The sequence below is a fragment of the Limulus polyphemus genome, unplaced genomic scaffold, assembly GCF_000517525.1.
Source record: "Limulus polyphemus unplaced genomic scaffold, Limulus_polyphemus-2.1.2 Scaffold209, whole genome shotgun sequence".
Classification (NCBI taxonomy): domain Eukaryota; kingdom Metazoa; phylum Arthropoda; class Merostomata; order Xiphosura; family Limulidae; genus Limulus; species Limulus polyphemus.
Genome location: NW_013665819.1, coordinates 45,897 through 59,061, shown reverse-complemented (window position 1 = coordinate 59,061; position 13,165 = coordinate 45,897). Strand labels below are relative to the sequence as shown.

General features: G+C 32.9%; 1 protein-coding gene across 6 annotated transcripts; it reads right to left on the bottom strand.

Annotated features, from left to right (window-relative positions):
* Window positions 1-4,347: 4,347 nt before the first annotated feature.
* On the bottom strand, window positions 4,348-11,330 carry LOC106478412 (cleavage and polyadenylation specificity factor subunit 4-like). Of its 6 annotated transcripts, none has more exons than XM_013938955.2 (2): window positions 11,226-11,330; window positions 4,348-5,523 (listed from the first exon to the last, which is right to left on the bottom strand). In XM_013938955.2, exon 2 carries the CDS (start codon window positions 5,509-5,511, stop codon window positions 4,672-4,674), a length of 840 nt encoding a protein of 279 aa, XP_013794409.1. In that variant the 5' UTR covers window positions 5,512-5,523; window positions 11,226-11,330; the 3' UTR covers window positions 4,348-4,671. The 6 variants fall into 6 exon arrangements, with proteins under 6 accessions (XP_013794409.1, XP_022237707.1, XP_022237705.1 ...); XM_022381999.1 differs by having other exon boundaries at window positions 11,292-11,310; XM_022381997.1 differs by having other exon boundaries at window positions 4,348-5,545; window positions 11,226-11,306.
* Between the last annotated feature and the right edge of the window lie 1,835 nt (window positions 11,331-13,165).

Here is a 13,165-nt window from a genome sequence, read left to right as displayed (position 1 = left end):
CAAATGTGCCTTTATCATAACGTTAATGCGAATAAGCCAAATTAGCTTTGTTTGTTTTTGAATTTCGCGCAAAGCTACACGAGGGCTATCTGCGCTAGCCGTCCCTAATTTAGCAGTGTAAGACTAGAGCTAGTCATCACCACCCACCGCCAACTCTTGGGCTACTCTTTTACCAACGAATAGCAGTTAAGTAAAAGCCGATATATAGTCAGTTTATGATATTTGACAACAAGATTGATACATACAGTTTTCTTTTTTAACACAAATATGTTTTAATATACAAATAACAATATAATTTACAATAACAGTTATTACAAATAGTTATTACACACAATGATTTATGTACAGAAATTTTACAAACTTACAAGCAATATAAAGTCTTCTTTCTAGTATGGAATTTCCTCGATATCTTATCGAGGGTTCACAATGAGCGAGTTTTTTACGAGTTGATGTAGGTACAATTCGCTTAACGGGGAACTAGCTAGCTTTGTCCTTCGTTATTCACCAGCCATACACGCCGAGTTTTCCACGATGAAGTTCTATAATGTTTTCGTGAAAGTACTAATGTCCGAAGAGAATCCACTGGAGTTAAATGATTTGTAATGTTCGAGCTTTGTAAATGCTCCTGGTCAAATATCTTAAGTTTTCTGATTAATAAACGTTATAATAATTACAGTTATAGCTTCCGAAGTTTATAGCAAACTGACTATAGCAAACTAATAATAGATACTACTTTTTTGGCGCATCGCGTTGTTTATACTTATAGGCTTGTGGAGAGTTTCTAGAAAATTCAGATTACGTAATAATATAAAGCTACATTAAGCGTTTACGTACATACCTATATTGTTGATTCTTACGCTCGAGAATCTTCTACAACTTTAGAGAATAGGCGGGAGATTCGCAATACATATTTAACTGTATAAGTTATTTACACTTGTAAATATAAATCTAATTCAAGCAAACATCAATATTAAAATAAATATATAATAATAAATCCGTTACAGTAATTAAAGTATCCTACGTACTTAACACAGGAAATGAGTGATTTTACTCAGTTTTTGATCAGTTCTTTGTTTGTTATTAAACACAAAGCTACACAAGGGCTATCTATCTGTGCTCTGCCCACCACGAGTATCGAAACCCGGTTTCTAGCAGTATAAGTCCGCAGACATATCGCTGTGCCACTTGGGGCTCTTTGTTTGTTGTTAAGCGTAAAGCTACACAATAGGCTATCGAAACCCGATTTTTTGCCCTCAAACTTGGCGTCAAGCAACTAGAGGACATCAGTTTTTTATACATTGTGCTATAAAATGCAAAAACATAAAATTACTCCATATGATGCAATGTGTGGACCATACCGATAAAATAAACATTGTGTCAAATAATAGCAATTTCCTGGTTAGAATTTTTTTCAGGTACCACAAGCTATTGTATAATTCAATAATTACCATTCTGAACTCAGTAGTTATTTTATTTTTGTTATATAACTTTTAAAATGGTCAAATCTACAAAATAATAATAATATAATCGTTAAAATGTAAACTACTTGAATATTGTAAAAATGACGACATTTATTGGTGAATTACATTATATACTAAGAATAGCCATGTGGTATTAAGTACAGCTTGGTTCTACAAAGAATTTTCGCTTTTATACGAAAAAACAACAAGATGCTAAGCAATTTTGTAGTAGTCAACGTTATGCACTAACAACTTACTTGCATCCCTTTTTACTTGCCAGAATTTAACGTTTCAACTCACACGTATAGTCACTAGAAAGAGTGATCCACCTATTGGTGACGTTAAACAACTTTCGACAAAACTTTCCGTGTTGAAACATACGTAATAATAAAAACTACAAAATGTATATTTTGTTTTATCGCTTAATTTTTCCTCAACTGAGAATTTTACTCTAGCTTTCTAAAAGCTTAGTTATATACATTTACTTAAAATCATTTGTAGAGGCTTCATTCCACTTAAAACGTTTTTCAAGGTCAGTTTCAGATATTTCAGAGCAGATTTTTCAGTAAACTCGTTGTGCAGTGGAGTTTTTTAATTTTTTTAAGCCATTAATTAAGCACAGTTTTTCGTGCGATACCTTACTAAATATCTCAGTCAGTCCAAGTTAAGACTCGTTCACGTCTTACTCGTAAGTTCAGTAATTTTCATTTATATCTTACACTCCTTAACACTGGATACATAAACAAAATTACATATTACTAATACCTTTAGTGACATTTCTGGTTAATAATTCTCTACGTAAGGATTAGTGGTATGGTGTTAAATCTTATAACGCCGGTTTGTATTATTTGTTGTTTAGCACAAATTTTCACAATGAGTTATCTGTGCTATGCCCACCACGGGTATCGCAACATGTTTATTTTAGCGTTATAAACCCATTGGCTTACTGCTAAGCCACTGGGGGTCTTATAGTGCCGGACCCCTATCAAAATTTGCCAAGCGCGTGATATCACCATCAGGGTAAATATATCGTATTTAAAACCTAATTTCCATTTCTATGAGTCCATTTTAACTGTTTGTCTATAATTAAGCACAAAGCTACACAATGGGCTATCTGTGCTCTGCCCACCATCACGGGTCCATTTTAAATACAGAATATATGCATCATGACTTATTTGAGACTACTTACATACACGTATATGAACAAGAAAAAATATACAAGTCGACTTCTTTTAATTTAAGCAACAAGTAAAAACGACTGGGTATCACATAAAAATCACTACTAATAAAACAAGTTTTAAAAACGCGTATCTTATTAAACTTCAATTCCCAGTCGAGTGGAAATTTTTTATAACTATTTTAATTATTAACTCCTCGTGTTTAGAGCAAGATATAACAATATTAGAAAAAGCCAGTGTATCATGACAGTTTACATTAGGGATTTGAATTATTTAATTTTCAATTTCAAATATTGGGTATCGCAGTCGTTATAGTTCTTAACTTCCATGTGGAAGTCTCGCGTTTAAATCCTATTTCAGTTATGACTTTATATTTTTTATTATCATATTTACAACAACATCTTAGAATATTCGGACAATTACAGATGTAATCAGAAATAATATCATATTACATAATAAACAGCTCTAACTGTGTCAAAAACAATTTCAATATCTCTTCAAACCAATAGATGGCGAAACAATACATTATTATTGATATTTATTACTTTAAGTAAGAGTTTTTTAATTTACTTAAAAATTTATAAGCATTTTATATGAAACGATATACCTTCGTGCATTTTTCATTCACGATAAAATACATTGCCTCTGCCATCACAATTAATTCATCGCAGAGACAATAAAAGAATATTTCTTCGAGAACGAGTTTTTCGCATAGTTCAATCTATTTTGAGTTATCAAGAAGAGCATTTGAACATAACATAAGAATTCATAAGTCAAAATTATAATCAAGGACAACTTACAGATGACCAAATATACACAAAAATGTTGTTTTCGTGAAATACTAGAAAATAATAGACATTCTTTATACGTATAATGTTAATATAATACATTTTTAGAAAACATGTTCATAAAACATTTATTTTCAGAATTTCGCGCTAAGCTACACGAGGGCTATCTGTGCTAGCCGTCCCAAACTTAGCAGGTAAAGACTAGAGAGAAGGTAGCTGGTCATCACCGCCCACTCCTTTACCAACGAATAGTAGTATTGACCATCACATTTAACGCCCCAACGGCTGAAAGGGCGAGCATATATGGTGGTACGAGGATTTGAACCCGCGACCCTAAGATTGCGAGTCAAGCGCCCTAACCACCTGGTCATGCCGGACCCAGAAAAAAACCACTTTTTCCCCCTATACGACGGGATTAAGCTAATTTATCATACTTCTAACTATTACACTATTAATAACTTTTACTTTTATAATGTTTTGCATATCTCCCGCCCTGCCAACACAAATGACTAAAAAAAATAAAATGCGACCTTCGTTGTATATAATGCAAACAATAAGCCCTTTCAGTGTACGTTTGAAAAACACAGTATAATCGAAAAATGTATTTTATTAAGTAGTTTAATACTATATTCGTGTGCCTTAATAATCACCTGGTATATGACAAAAAACATTCCACCATTTTAACGCTCTGACAACAGCTACTGAGCCTGACACCAATTCCTGACACTATGAGAGTTTTTGGTTATGAAAAACACTTAATTTTGATGGTAAACTGAATAAAAATTTTTATAACATTTTTAGTTTCTGAAGTGTCAAAAACGCAACTCCAGCCTAATATGTAGGAGTGCTGTTCAAAATCACTCTCACAGCATTACACCCCTGGTTAGAATTGGGGTGTGACTCTACCAGCAAGATCAGTACTACACATGGAACATACTTTATTTCAAATATTCACTTTCATTTAAATACACGGGAGACATGACAGAAATACAACTGTACAGACTTTAAAATTCACACGAACATAAATCATATTTCCTTTACGTAAGCCACATATCAATGAAACATTCAATACCCACTTTTTTTTTAATTGGTTTCTTCCTTCAGTATGTACCTTATACACCAGTTATAAACGAGTTTCCTCTGATGTTCAGTATTATAATTAAAAACCTTAAGTAAGATGTTCTTTGTCCCAGGAATGGTTTATGAACAAACTCTCTCGTCCACCATACATGCTGTTCAATTTGTTCAGTTATCTTCAGATTGTTGGGTACTCTGCAAAGCCGAGCTGAGAAAGGCAAGGTGACCTTTAGGACACTTGTTTGCATAATGACCTTTTTCTCCACATTTGAAGCACGTTACCTGATCTAGTGGTCGAAATGCCTTCTGCCCCTCTTGCATCTGTAAGTCTGATTGGGCTTTAATATTTTGGATGATCTGTATATGGTTATGACGATGTTCTTCTTTCAACTCTGGTGGCATCTTCAAACAAGCAACTGCTTTATGCCCAGTCTCACCACAATAGTGACAAACTATTGACTGTTTTTTCCCCTGTTGAGTTGAGTCTTGCATGGGAAGATCAAATTTGGGATGCATGTATTTACAGTTTGATCCTTCAGGACAGAATCCACAAAGATAGTTGATACATATTACCCTTCTCGTGTGGCGATGTCGACAGTTCGGTCCATGCCGGCAAAACCCTCTGTCATACCACGGACAATCTTTGATCTTAGCTTCAGGATCAATATGCAAGAATGGACATTCTTTGTTACTGCAAGCATTAAATCTGGAATAAAAATAACATTCTGGCATTTTTGTCATATCAAACTCATGCAAAAATTCACACTGATCACCCTTCTTACAAAGTCCCCTGAGCCAGTGCTTACAAACAACTGTTCTATCACCACGAACATGACGGAAAGGACATGCCCCTGCTTTGCTACACAATCCTCTTGTAAAATATTCACAAACAGCTGCTCCTGACTTGTCCATTCCTGGAAAAGGTAATGGGAGAGCTCCAAGCTGCTGTTCCAGGGCATTTTCAATATCAAACCTTATACCATCCACATCTGCTACAATCTCCTCCATGATCTGTTGAAACTAGATATGAAATGACAAAACACTGTTTTCAATTAATTAAATATTAGTTAAAATATAGTTCATAACAATCTTCTAAATGTATCCATCAATTTTAACAGTTTTAGTGCACAGATGTTTTACTAGCAGTGTGTTAAATAAAACTGACAGTAAAACATCAATATGGTATATTTTAAAAGCCCTTTTTTACAAACTCATAACTTATACATAAGCAAATGTAGACACATTTCATTACACATGAAACAAAAAAACTTCTGGAGAGGTTTACTTGTAAACTAATAAATGAGAGAAATGTTACTGACTTTAAAATATTGTTATAGATTAAATAGAAACATTCATGTTGGAAAACAATTTTAGTGGGGGTTACAACTATATAGTAAATGAGTAAATTTATTTCTTTATTCTCATACTAGCACTAGCTAGTACTGAAATTTACAGCTGCTGTTAGTATTGGAAATTACAGCTACTGCTAGCACTAGTAGTTGTACCTGCTGCCACTAGTGTTGAACATTATAACTGCTCCTAGTATTGGCAGTTGTAGCTGCTGCCACTAGTGTTGAACATTATAACTGCTACTAGTATTGGCAGTTGTAGCTGCTGCCACTAGTGTTGAACATTATAACTGCTACTAGTATTGGCAGTTGTACCTGCTGCTGCTAGTGTTGAACATTATAACTGCTACTAGTATTGGCAGTTGTAGCTGCTGCTGCTAGTGTTGAACATTATAACTGCTACTAGTATTGGCAGTTGTAGCTGCTGCCACTAGTGTTGAACATTATAACTGCTACTAGTATTGGCAGTTGTACCTGCTGCTGCTAGTGTTGAACATTATAGCTGTTGCTACCACTGGTAGTTGTAGCTGCTTCCACTAGTATTGAACATTATAACTGCTGCTACTATTACAAGTTATAGTTGCTTCCACTAGTATTGAACATTATAACTGCTGCTACTATTACAAGTTATAGTTGCTTCCACTAGTATTGAACATTATAACTGCTGCTACTATTACAAGTTATAGTTGCTTCTAAAAATGTTGATATTAATCTGATGCTGCTGAGAGTTGACCAAATAAAAAACTTGATGAAATGGCTGTGAAAAAAATTGTTTTTCGTTATAACATAATCAACAGAAGAAAAAGCTGAATTTCCTTGCTAATAAACAAATAGTCAGAATGCTGATGACAATTTAGATACTGTGGAATATCTTATTTGGAATGTCTATAATGTGTATTTGGGTTGGAGTCTGATAACAAAAGTTTCTTAGTAATATTTGCATTGTTCATCAGATCAAATCACTGAGGGTAAGAAACAGGAAAGCAGTTATGGAGGACTTAATTTATGAAGATACTGTCTTGGTTAATCAATTAATGGAGGGGCTAAAAATCTGAGGAAGAATGCTCACTAAGAAAGATAACTTTCAGATCATCTCTTTAGCCTGGAGAAAAATATGGTACAGAGGTTCTGGCTCAAAGGAAAGAGTTATGAAGCTAGACTATGGGATTTGAAGTTTTCTCTGTTAACTGTAAAAGAATTAGTGTGAGAAAAGTAGATAACCTGCCATTAGGTAGTTTGTTTGATTTGAAATAGTAAAAACTTAAATCCATCCTTTATTTTTCAGGGCATTATCAATCTTTCTATTAGACTCTTATAAAGTGCTGGCCTCTACTATTATTCCATAAGCCAATATATAAAAAAAATATAACTGTCTTAACTGAAGCCTAGTCTGTGTTTTCCAAATCTCAAACCTGTGGCCACTCATCTTATTGTCTTCAAAACATAGCATAAAAAAATCAGACATTTTATCATATCAATGCCTAAATAATCTTGTAAACTTCAATAAGATCACTTCTTACCTTTTTTTTTTTGAGACAAAATAAGTTATCTTAACTAATCTGCAAAAGACAACCATTTCATCCCTGGAGTAGCCCTTTTCTGAATCCTTATCAACAAATATATATTTTTCTTAATAAGGAGATCAGTATCTCAAGTGAAGCCTAACTGTTAGCATGGATTTTGTCAAATTTTGGTTAAATGAGTGTGTAAAAGTGTTTAAATATTCACCACTATTAATTCAACTGAGCACCACAAAGACTTAAGAACGATAATGGTTTAAAACTTTTCTACATTCATTTTCTACTGTCAAATGCAACCTTGCAAAACACTACACAACAAAATAAAGCTATCTTACTAATCATTTGTTAAAATCAGAATATACTTTTTCAACAGCTGACAATATTTACCACTTTTTATGAGGTATTTTATATCAGCAATTCAACAAAAATTAAGATAATTTAGATAACTTTTCATAAAAATATGAAAAAAGTACAAGTTATGAACATATTTATATATTATTGCAGCAAATTCAAGTGCAAGAGCAATTTAAAAAGTAACAACATACAAGCAATAATAAGAAAAGTTCAGAAATTCATTGGAATTGATAGTTAGTATAATTCAAATTGTATCTTATCAATATTATTATGCACTTTTATTACACGTAAAATAAACTGTACATGTTGCACGATATGCAGTATTAAATATCAAATTAAAATTAAATTAAGATATCAATTATAAACATCAATATATCTAAATCACATTTAAATAAATAAGAGATTTTCAAACCTCTAAAACAATAATAATTATATGAAACTAAAAAATAAGAAAACTATTCACTGGGAAATAACAAGTAATGGCACTGAAATTTCAGTAACTAAATCGCATACAAAAATGGTAGGGCTGAATGACCTTATCTAGCACTACCATCTCATCCTGTAGTAAAATTAATAAAATTCTTAGATTTCATGCAGGTTTTGCATAAAAATAGATGCTATTCTGCACCATATTGTAACCATGAATATATTTTAACCATCCACCTTGAGTGTGATGGACATCTTTACAAAACTTCTTGGTGACAACTTTTATAGATGTAGATCCAACACTTGAAGATATTTTGTTGGCTTGTGTTGTTTACTTTACTTGAAAATATCAGAAATGCTTTGTTGCAATGAATGTTGATTAAAAGCTATTTGTGAATGGGTTGCCTATAACAAATCTAGATAATAAAGACAATGAAAAAAATCAATTTGAAAAAAAGACAAAGAAAATTACAAAACAGGTAAATAGTCAAGGTTATTTTCAAAAACAGTATCAATAACAACTAAGCCAAACCTAAACTAATTATTTAAACCATGTAAACCAACCAAATTAATAATTAAGCTGTTATTCATACAGTTTTATAATCAATTTTAAAAATTCTCATTTTATAACATTCATAAAATATAAAAAAATTCTATTTTCTTATCTGTTTGTGTAATTTTCTTTCTCTTACAGGGTTCACGCATGTATGTGATAACAAAAAAGTAAAATGCTTATTTTGGAATTTGTCATTTTATACCATTCCTAAAATATAGGACATTTTTTTTACTTTTTTACCTGTTTGTGTAATTTTCTTTGTTTTGTTTTTTTCCAATTGACTTTTTTACCACCACGGCCTACTACATCTATTAAAGAATAATTCAAACCTTATTCACAGATTTTAAGTATTTTCATGAGATTATTTTCATAGCTGGCAACTTTAATATTATTAAGACCACAAAGCATATCTACACAACATGCCCATATGTTAAAAGACCTTGCAATATGATCATTAGAATAATCTTCTACAGCCCAAGCTGTTTAAAAGCAAGCGTTCATTTTATTGTCTATTGAAACTAGATAATAGTTGAGCTAAACTATTCTGGTTTTGGTGATGCCACTAATGATTTTTACCCAGCAATACCAACTGCACACAAGATATGCAGTTCAGACATAAGGTAGTTTCAGAGGCACCTCAAACTTGAATAATGGTTGGAAGAAATCTTATGCAGAAAAAAAAAAGAGACTATATCAGATTAGAAGGAGAAGTTGAAAATAAAAAGTGGATTCATTTGAAGTTTTTGAGAAATGTAAGCAGCTTGTAAACACTCAAAGAGGCATTTCAAATTTTGTAAAAAGGGGAAACCCAACGAGCAACAAGGCCTTTAAGAAATTAAATGCTTAATCAATATTAACTTCTAATCAAAGCAAGCTACTTACTAAGTCCATAACTAAACCCAACCCAGTAATGAGTGTAGCTAATTAAATATATTGTTCTTAACATCTTACTTATATAAAGATTAGACAACTGTTTCTACTGTTGAGTACCCTTATTATCAATTTTCTGGGAAACTCCAGCAATAACAATAGGGTTTGGAACCACCAACCTCAAAGCTAGGTTGGCACTAAGACAATTATATCTTATATGGAACTAAGTTACATAACAGGCACTCTGCCAGGTGAAGCTATCTAAACATTAAGTGGGATTTTGATACCATATGCCCAAGTGTCCATGATAAAGTTTGAAAATTTCAAATTTAGTCGAAGAAACCACAGTTAGGTCCTAGAAGTCACTGATTTAAATTCTGAGTAACTAAATGTTAGTACTTCACTAACTGTTAAACAGCAAGGTAAGCAAGTATGAGGTTCTTCTTGGCAACAGAACCCAGTATTTTAATTTCAATCCAGCAGCATATCTGGTTTCAAAGGCCAAGGGGCAAGAATATCCGGTTCCCTTCCAGCCTGACCATACCAAAACTATACAAATAAAACAATACTACAAACTATAACTTAAATAAAGTAATACCATGCTTCCAATTGTTTTGTATGATAAAATCATCTTACAATAGCTGTATGTGAGGGGGACCATTCTATGGTTCGAAAGTCATAAACACAATCTGAATGTTTGAAGGCTTGGACAAGAAAAACTTGTACAACCTAAAAAGAAATAAGTAAAACCAGAATCGATATAACTTGTTTATAGATTTATAAATTTGGTTTTATACATTTTGGAATGTATTTTCCTTTGAAAGTGAAAAAGTAATGGTCTGTTGCCATGCTTGTTATGGTGGAAATCCATTATTACAATAACGTCACTTTTGTAGACTTGAAACTTGCATAAAACTGTACAAGTTTGTTGTTTTGTGACTTTATTTTACTTGTACATTTTTCTGATGTGATGATAGAGGTATGTTACAAAAGAAAAGACTGACGTTTCCCTCTCTTGGAAAAGATTTACTGCCATTTTGATCCTTGCTACCATGAAATTATTTGAAACTGAAACTGTTCAGACTCATGAAAAGTTGGACCAATAATATTGAATAAACCATTCATATGGCACCTTACACGTTACGTCTCATAAAGGAAGATTGCCCTAGCAGCCCTGCTTACAAGTAAGCCTTTCAAAGTTTATTAAGTTGAGATTGGGTGTCAACAAATGGGTTCCTGGGAACAAAAATATTACTATTAATTTTATATACCTCACAGCTAACCTTTCAATGTTTTATGAACCGGGTCACGTAGACTCGTGAGGCAGCTACCTCACCAATATTTACATCCATATTGCATTGAACTTTTAATCAGCTTTGTACATTTCTTTCGAGGCAACTAAAAGAGGAAGGAGGAAATTCATTAATTAAGCATTACATAATTCCAAAACAAGCCCAAGTACGAGTTCAATTACAAAGACACGTTATTAAGTAGGCTTAGCGGCTCGGACTTTATGAATAGCCTAAACTAGGTTCAAAACAGTCTTCAACTTCACAAGATAATTTAAAACTACTTATTAATAAAAGCTTGGTATTTTCTTTCAGATATTTCGATCAAATAAAATGTCAGGACAATACACAAACTTACATTAATTTCCTAACTACGTATAAAATATACTTTTATTATTATCAAAATTGTAAACACTTTTAATACCACAAATGATACAATATAACACCCAGTGCCCTCTAGTGCAATATATATGCTTATATATATATTAATTTATATACGTATAAAATATCTGAACATATAAATATTTTATTACATTGCCCAGTTTGCCCCTGAAGAAGAAAGATTCACCTTTCGAAAGCGCTCGGGTTATAGGGTTTTTATCATTTTGTATCAAAACTTCTTGAACCTACGTGTTTTTCTCACATTATGATATTATTAAATTATATGCGTGTGTATATATATATATACATATAATTCATTAGTGAATTATGAGTTTGGGCTATCAGTACTATCTAAAACATCTAATTAATAAAATAAGTTTGACTGTACTGACATATAAACAATTATAAAGTCGAGATTTTATATTCTGTAAATTAGGCGACGAATGCTGCCACTTTAAGGATGCCCCCCAATGTCACAGCGGCATTCTGCGGACTTTCAACGCTAGAAACCAGGTTTCGATACTCGTAGTAGGCAGATCACAGATAGTCCATTGTGTAGCTTTGTGCTGAACTACAAACAAGTCTCCCAATGGCACAGCGGTATGTCTGCGGACTTATACCGCTAGAAACCGGGTTTCGGTACCCGTGGGGGGCAGAGCACAGATAGCTCTTTGTGCAGTTTTGTGTTTAATAACAAACAACAAAGAAAAACCAACCAATAAGAATAATTCTGTTTTTCTCTTGCGATCACTGATTATGTTTGGGACTTCTTATATGATAAGGTGTTTGGATCTGGTAGTTTGGATTAAACTATACATATATGTGTATATATACTAGCGAAAGTACCTGGCTTCGCTCGGGTTATTAGGCTGGTATATTCTAGATGACCATGTTATAGATGCCATCATACGTCACGTTATTTAACTTATATAAAAGCCAGTGTGTGTCACGCCACGCTTGATTTTTAAGCTTAAATCATTTCTGAATTAAGGTATTTTTTTATTATATCCCCAACGTTTTTAATTTTAAAAAACTCTTTATTCAACGGAGACTCTAAGTTAAGAAATCAACAAATATTTTTCCAGTTTTTGTAGTTTATACATTTCACTTTATACTTTCAGTACATAGATTAATAACAATATTAGGTTATACTTTTGTTGCTAACAACGCGTTCTAATATGATATAAAAGCCATTGCTGGAACGCATTGATATCAAAACGCACTGGCTTTTCTATATATCAGATGTTGTTATATAAGGAACCATTTCTTTTCTATGTGGTTTTTCGCTAGATAGCCTCATTAAAAAGATACGCATGCGCACATGTTTGTCTGTCTGTGAGTTATATTTGTAATATAAAGAACCACTTCTTTATATGTGGTTTTTCGCTAGCTTACCCCATTAAAAAGATGCACGCACGCACGTGGATAAGATAAGTAATAATACTCAGGTGCATACACTCAGGATCCACTTAGTATGGGTGAAAAATTTCATGTTTTTAGGTCCTTTCCTCTTGGTGCTATGATGAGCACATTTCTTCTCTATGTGATTTTTCGCATAAAACGATGCGCGCTTGAACGTAGATAAATAATAATATCCAGGTGTAAACTCTCAGGGTTTTCTAGTATGGGTGCAAAATTTCAGGTTTCTAGGTTCTTTCATCTTGGAGCTGCGGCGGTCACATATACACAGACACGCATGCGCTCACTCACATACACGCATTTCTTTCTGCCTGTCTGTGATTTTTATTTGTAATATAAGGAAATACACCATTAACTAATATTTGATACAATTATTGTGACAGTATAGATTCTGAATGACCAACTTATTCACCCCATCGCGATGTTGAGAAAAACAGTGTTCACTGATTTGGTAGTACTTCTATAACACAGGATAATCATATATGAACGTTAGTTTCT

Excerpts from the sequence above, each read along its gene's own strand:
- LOC106478412 (XM_013938955.2), bottom strand. The coding sequence starts at position 5,511 with ATGGAGGAGATTGTAGCAGATGTGGATGGTATAAGGTTTGATATTGAA.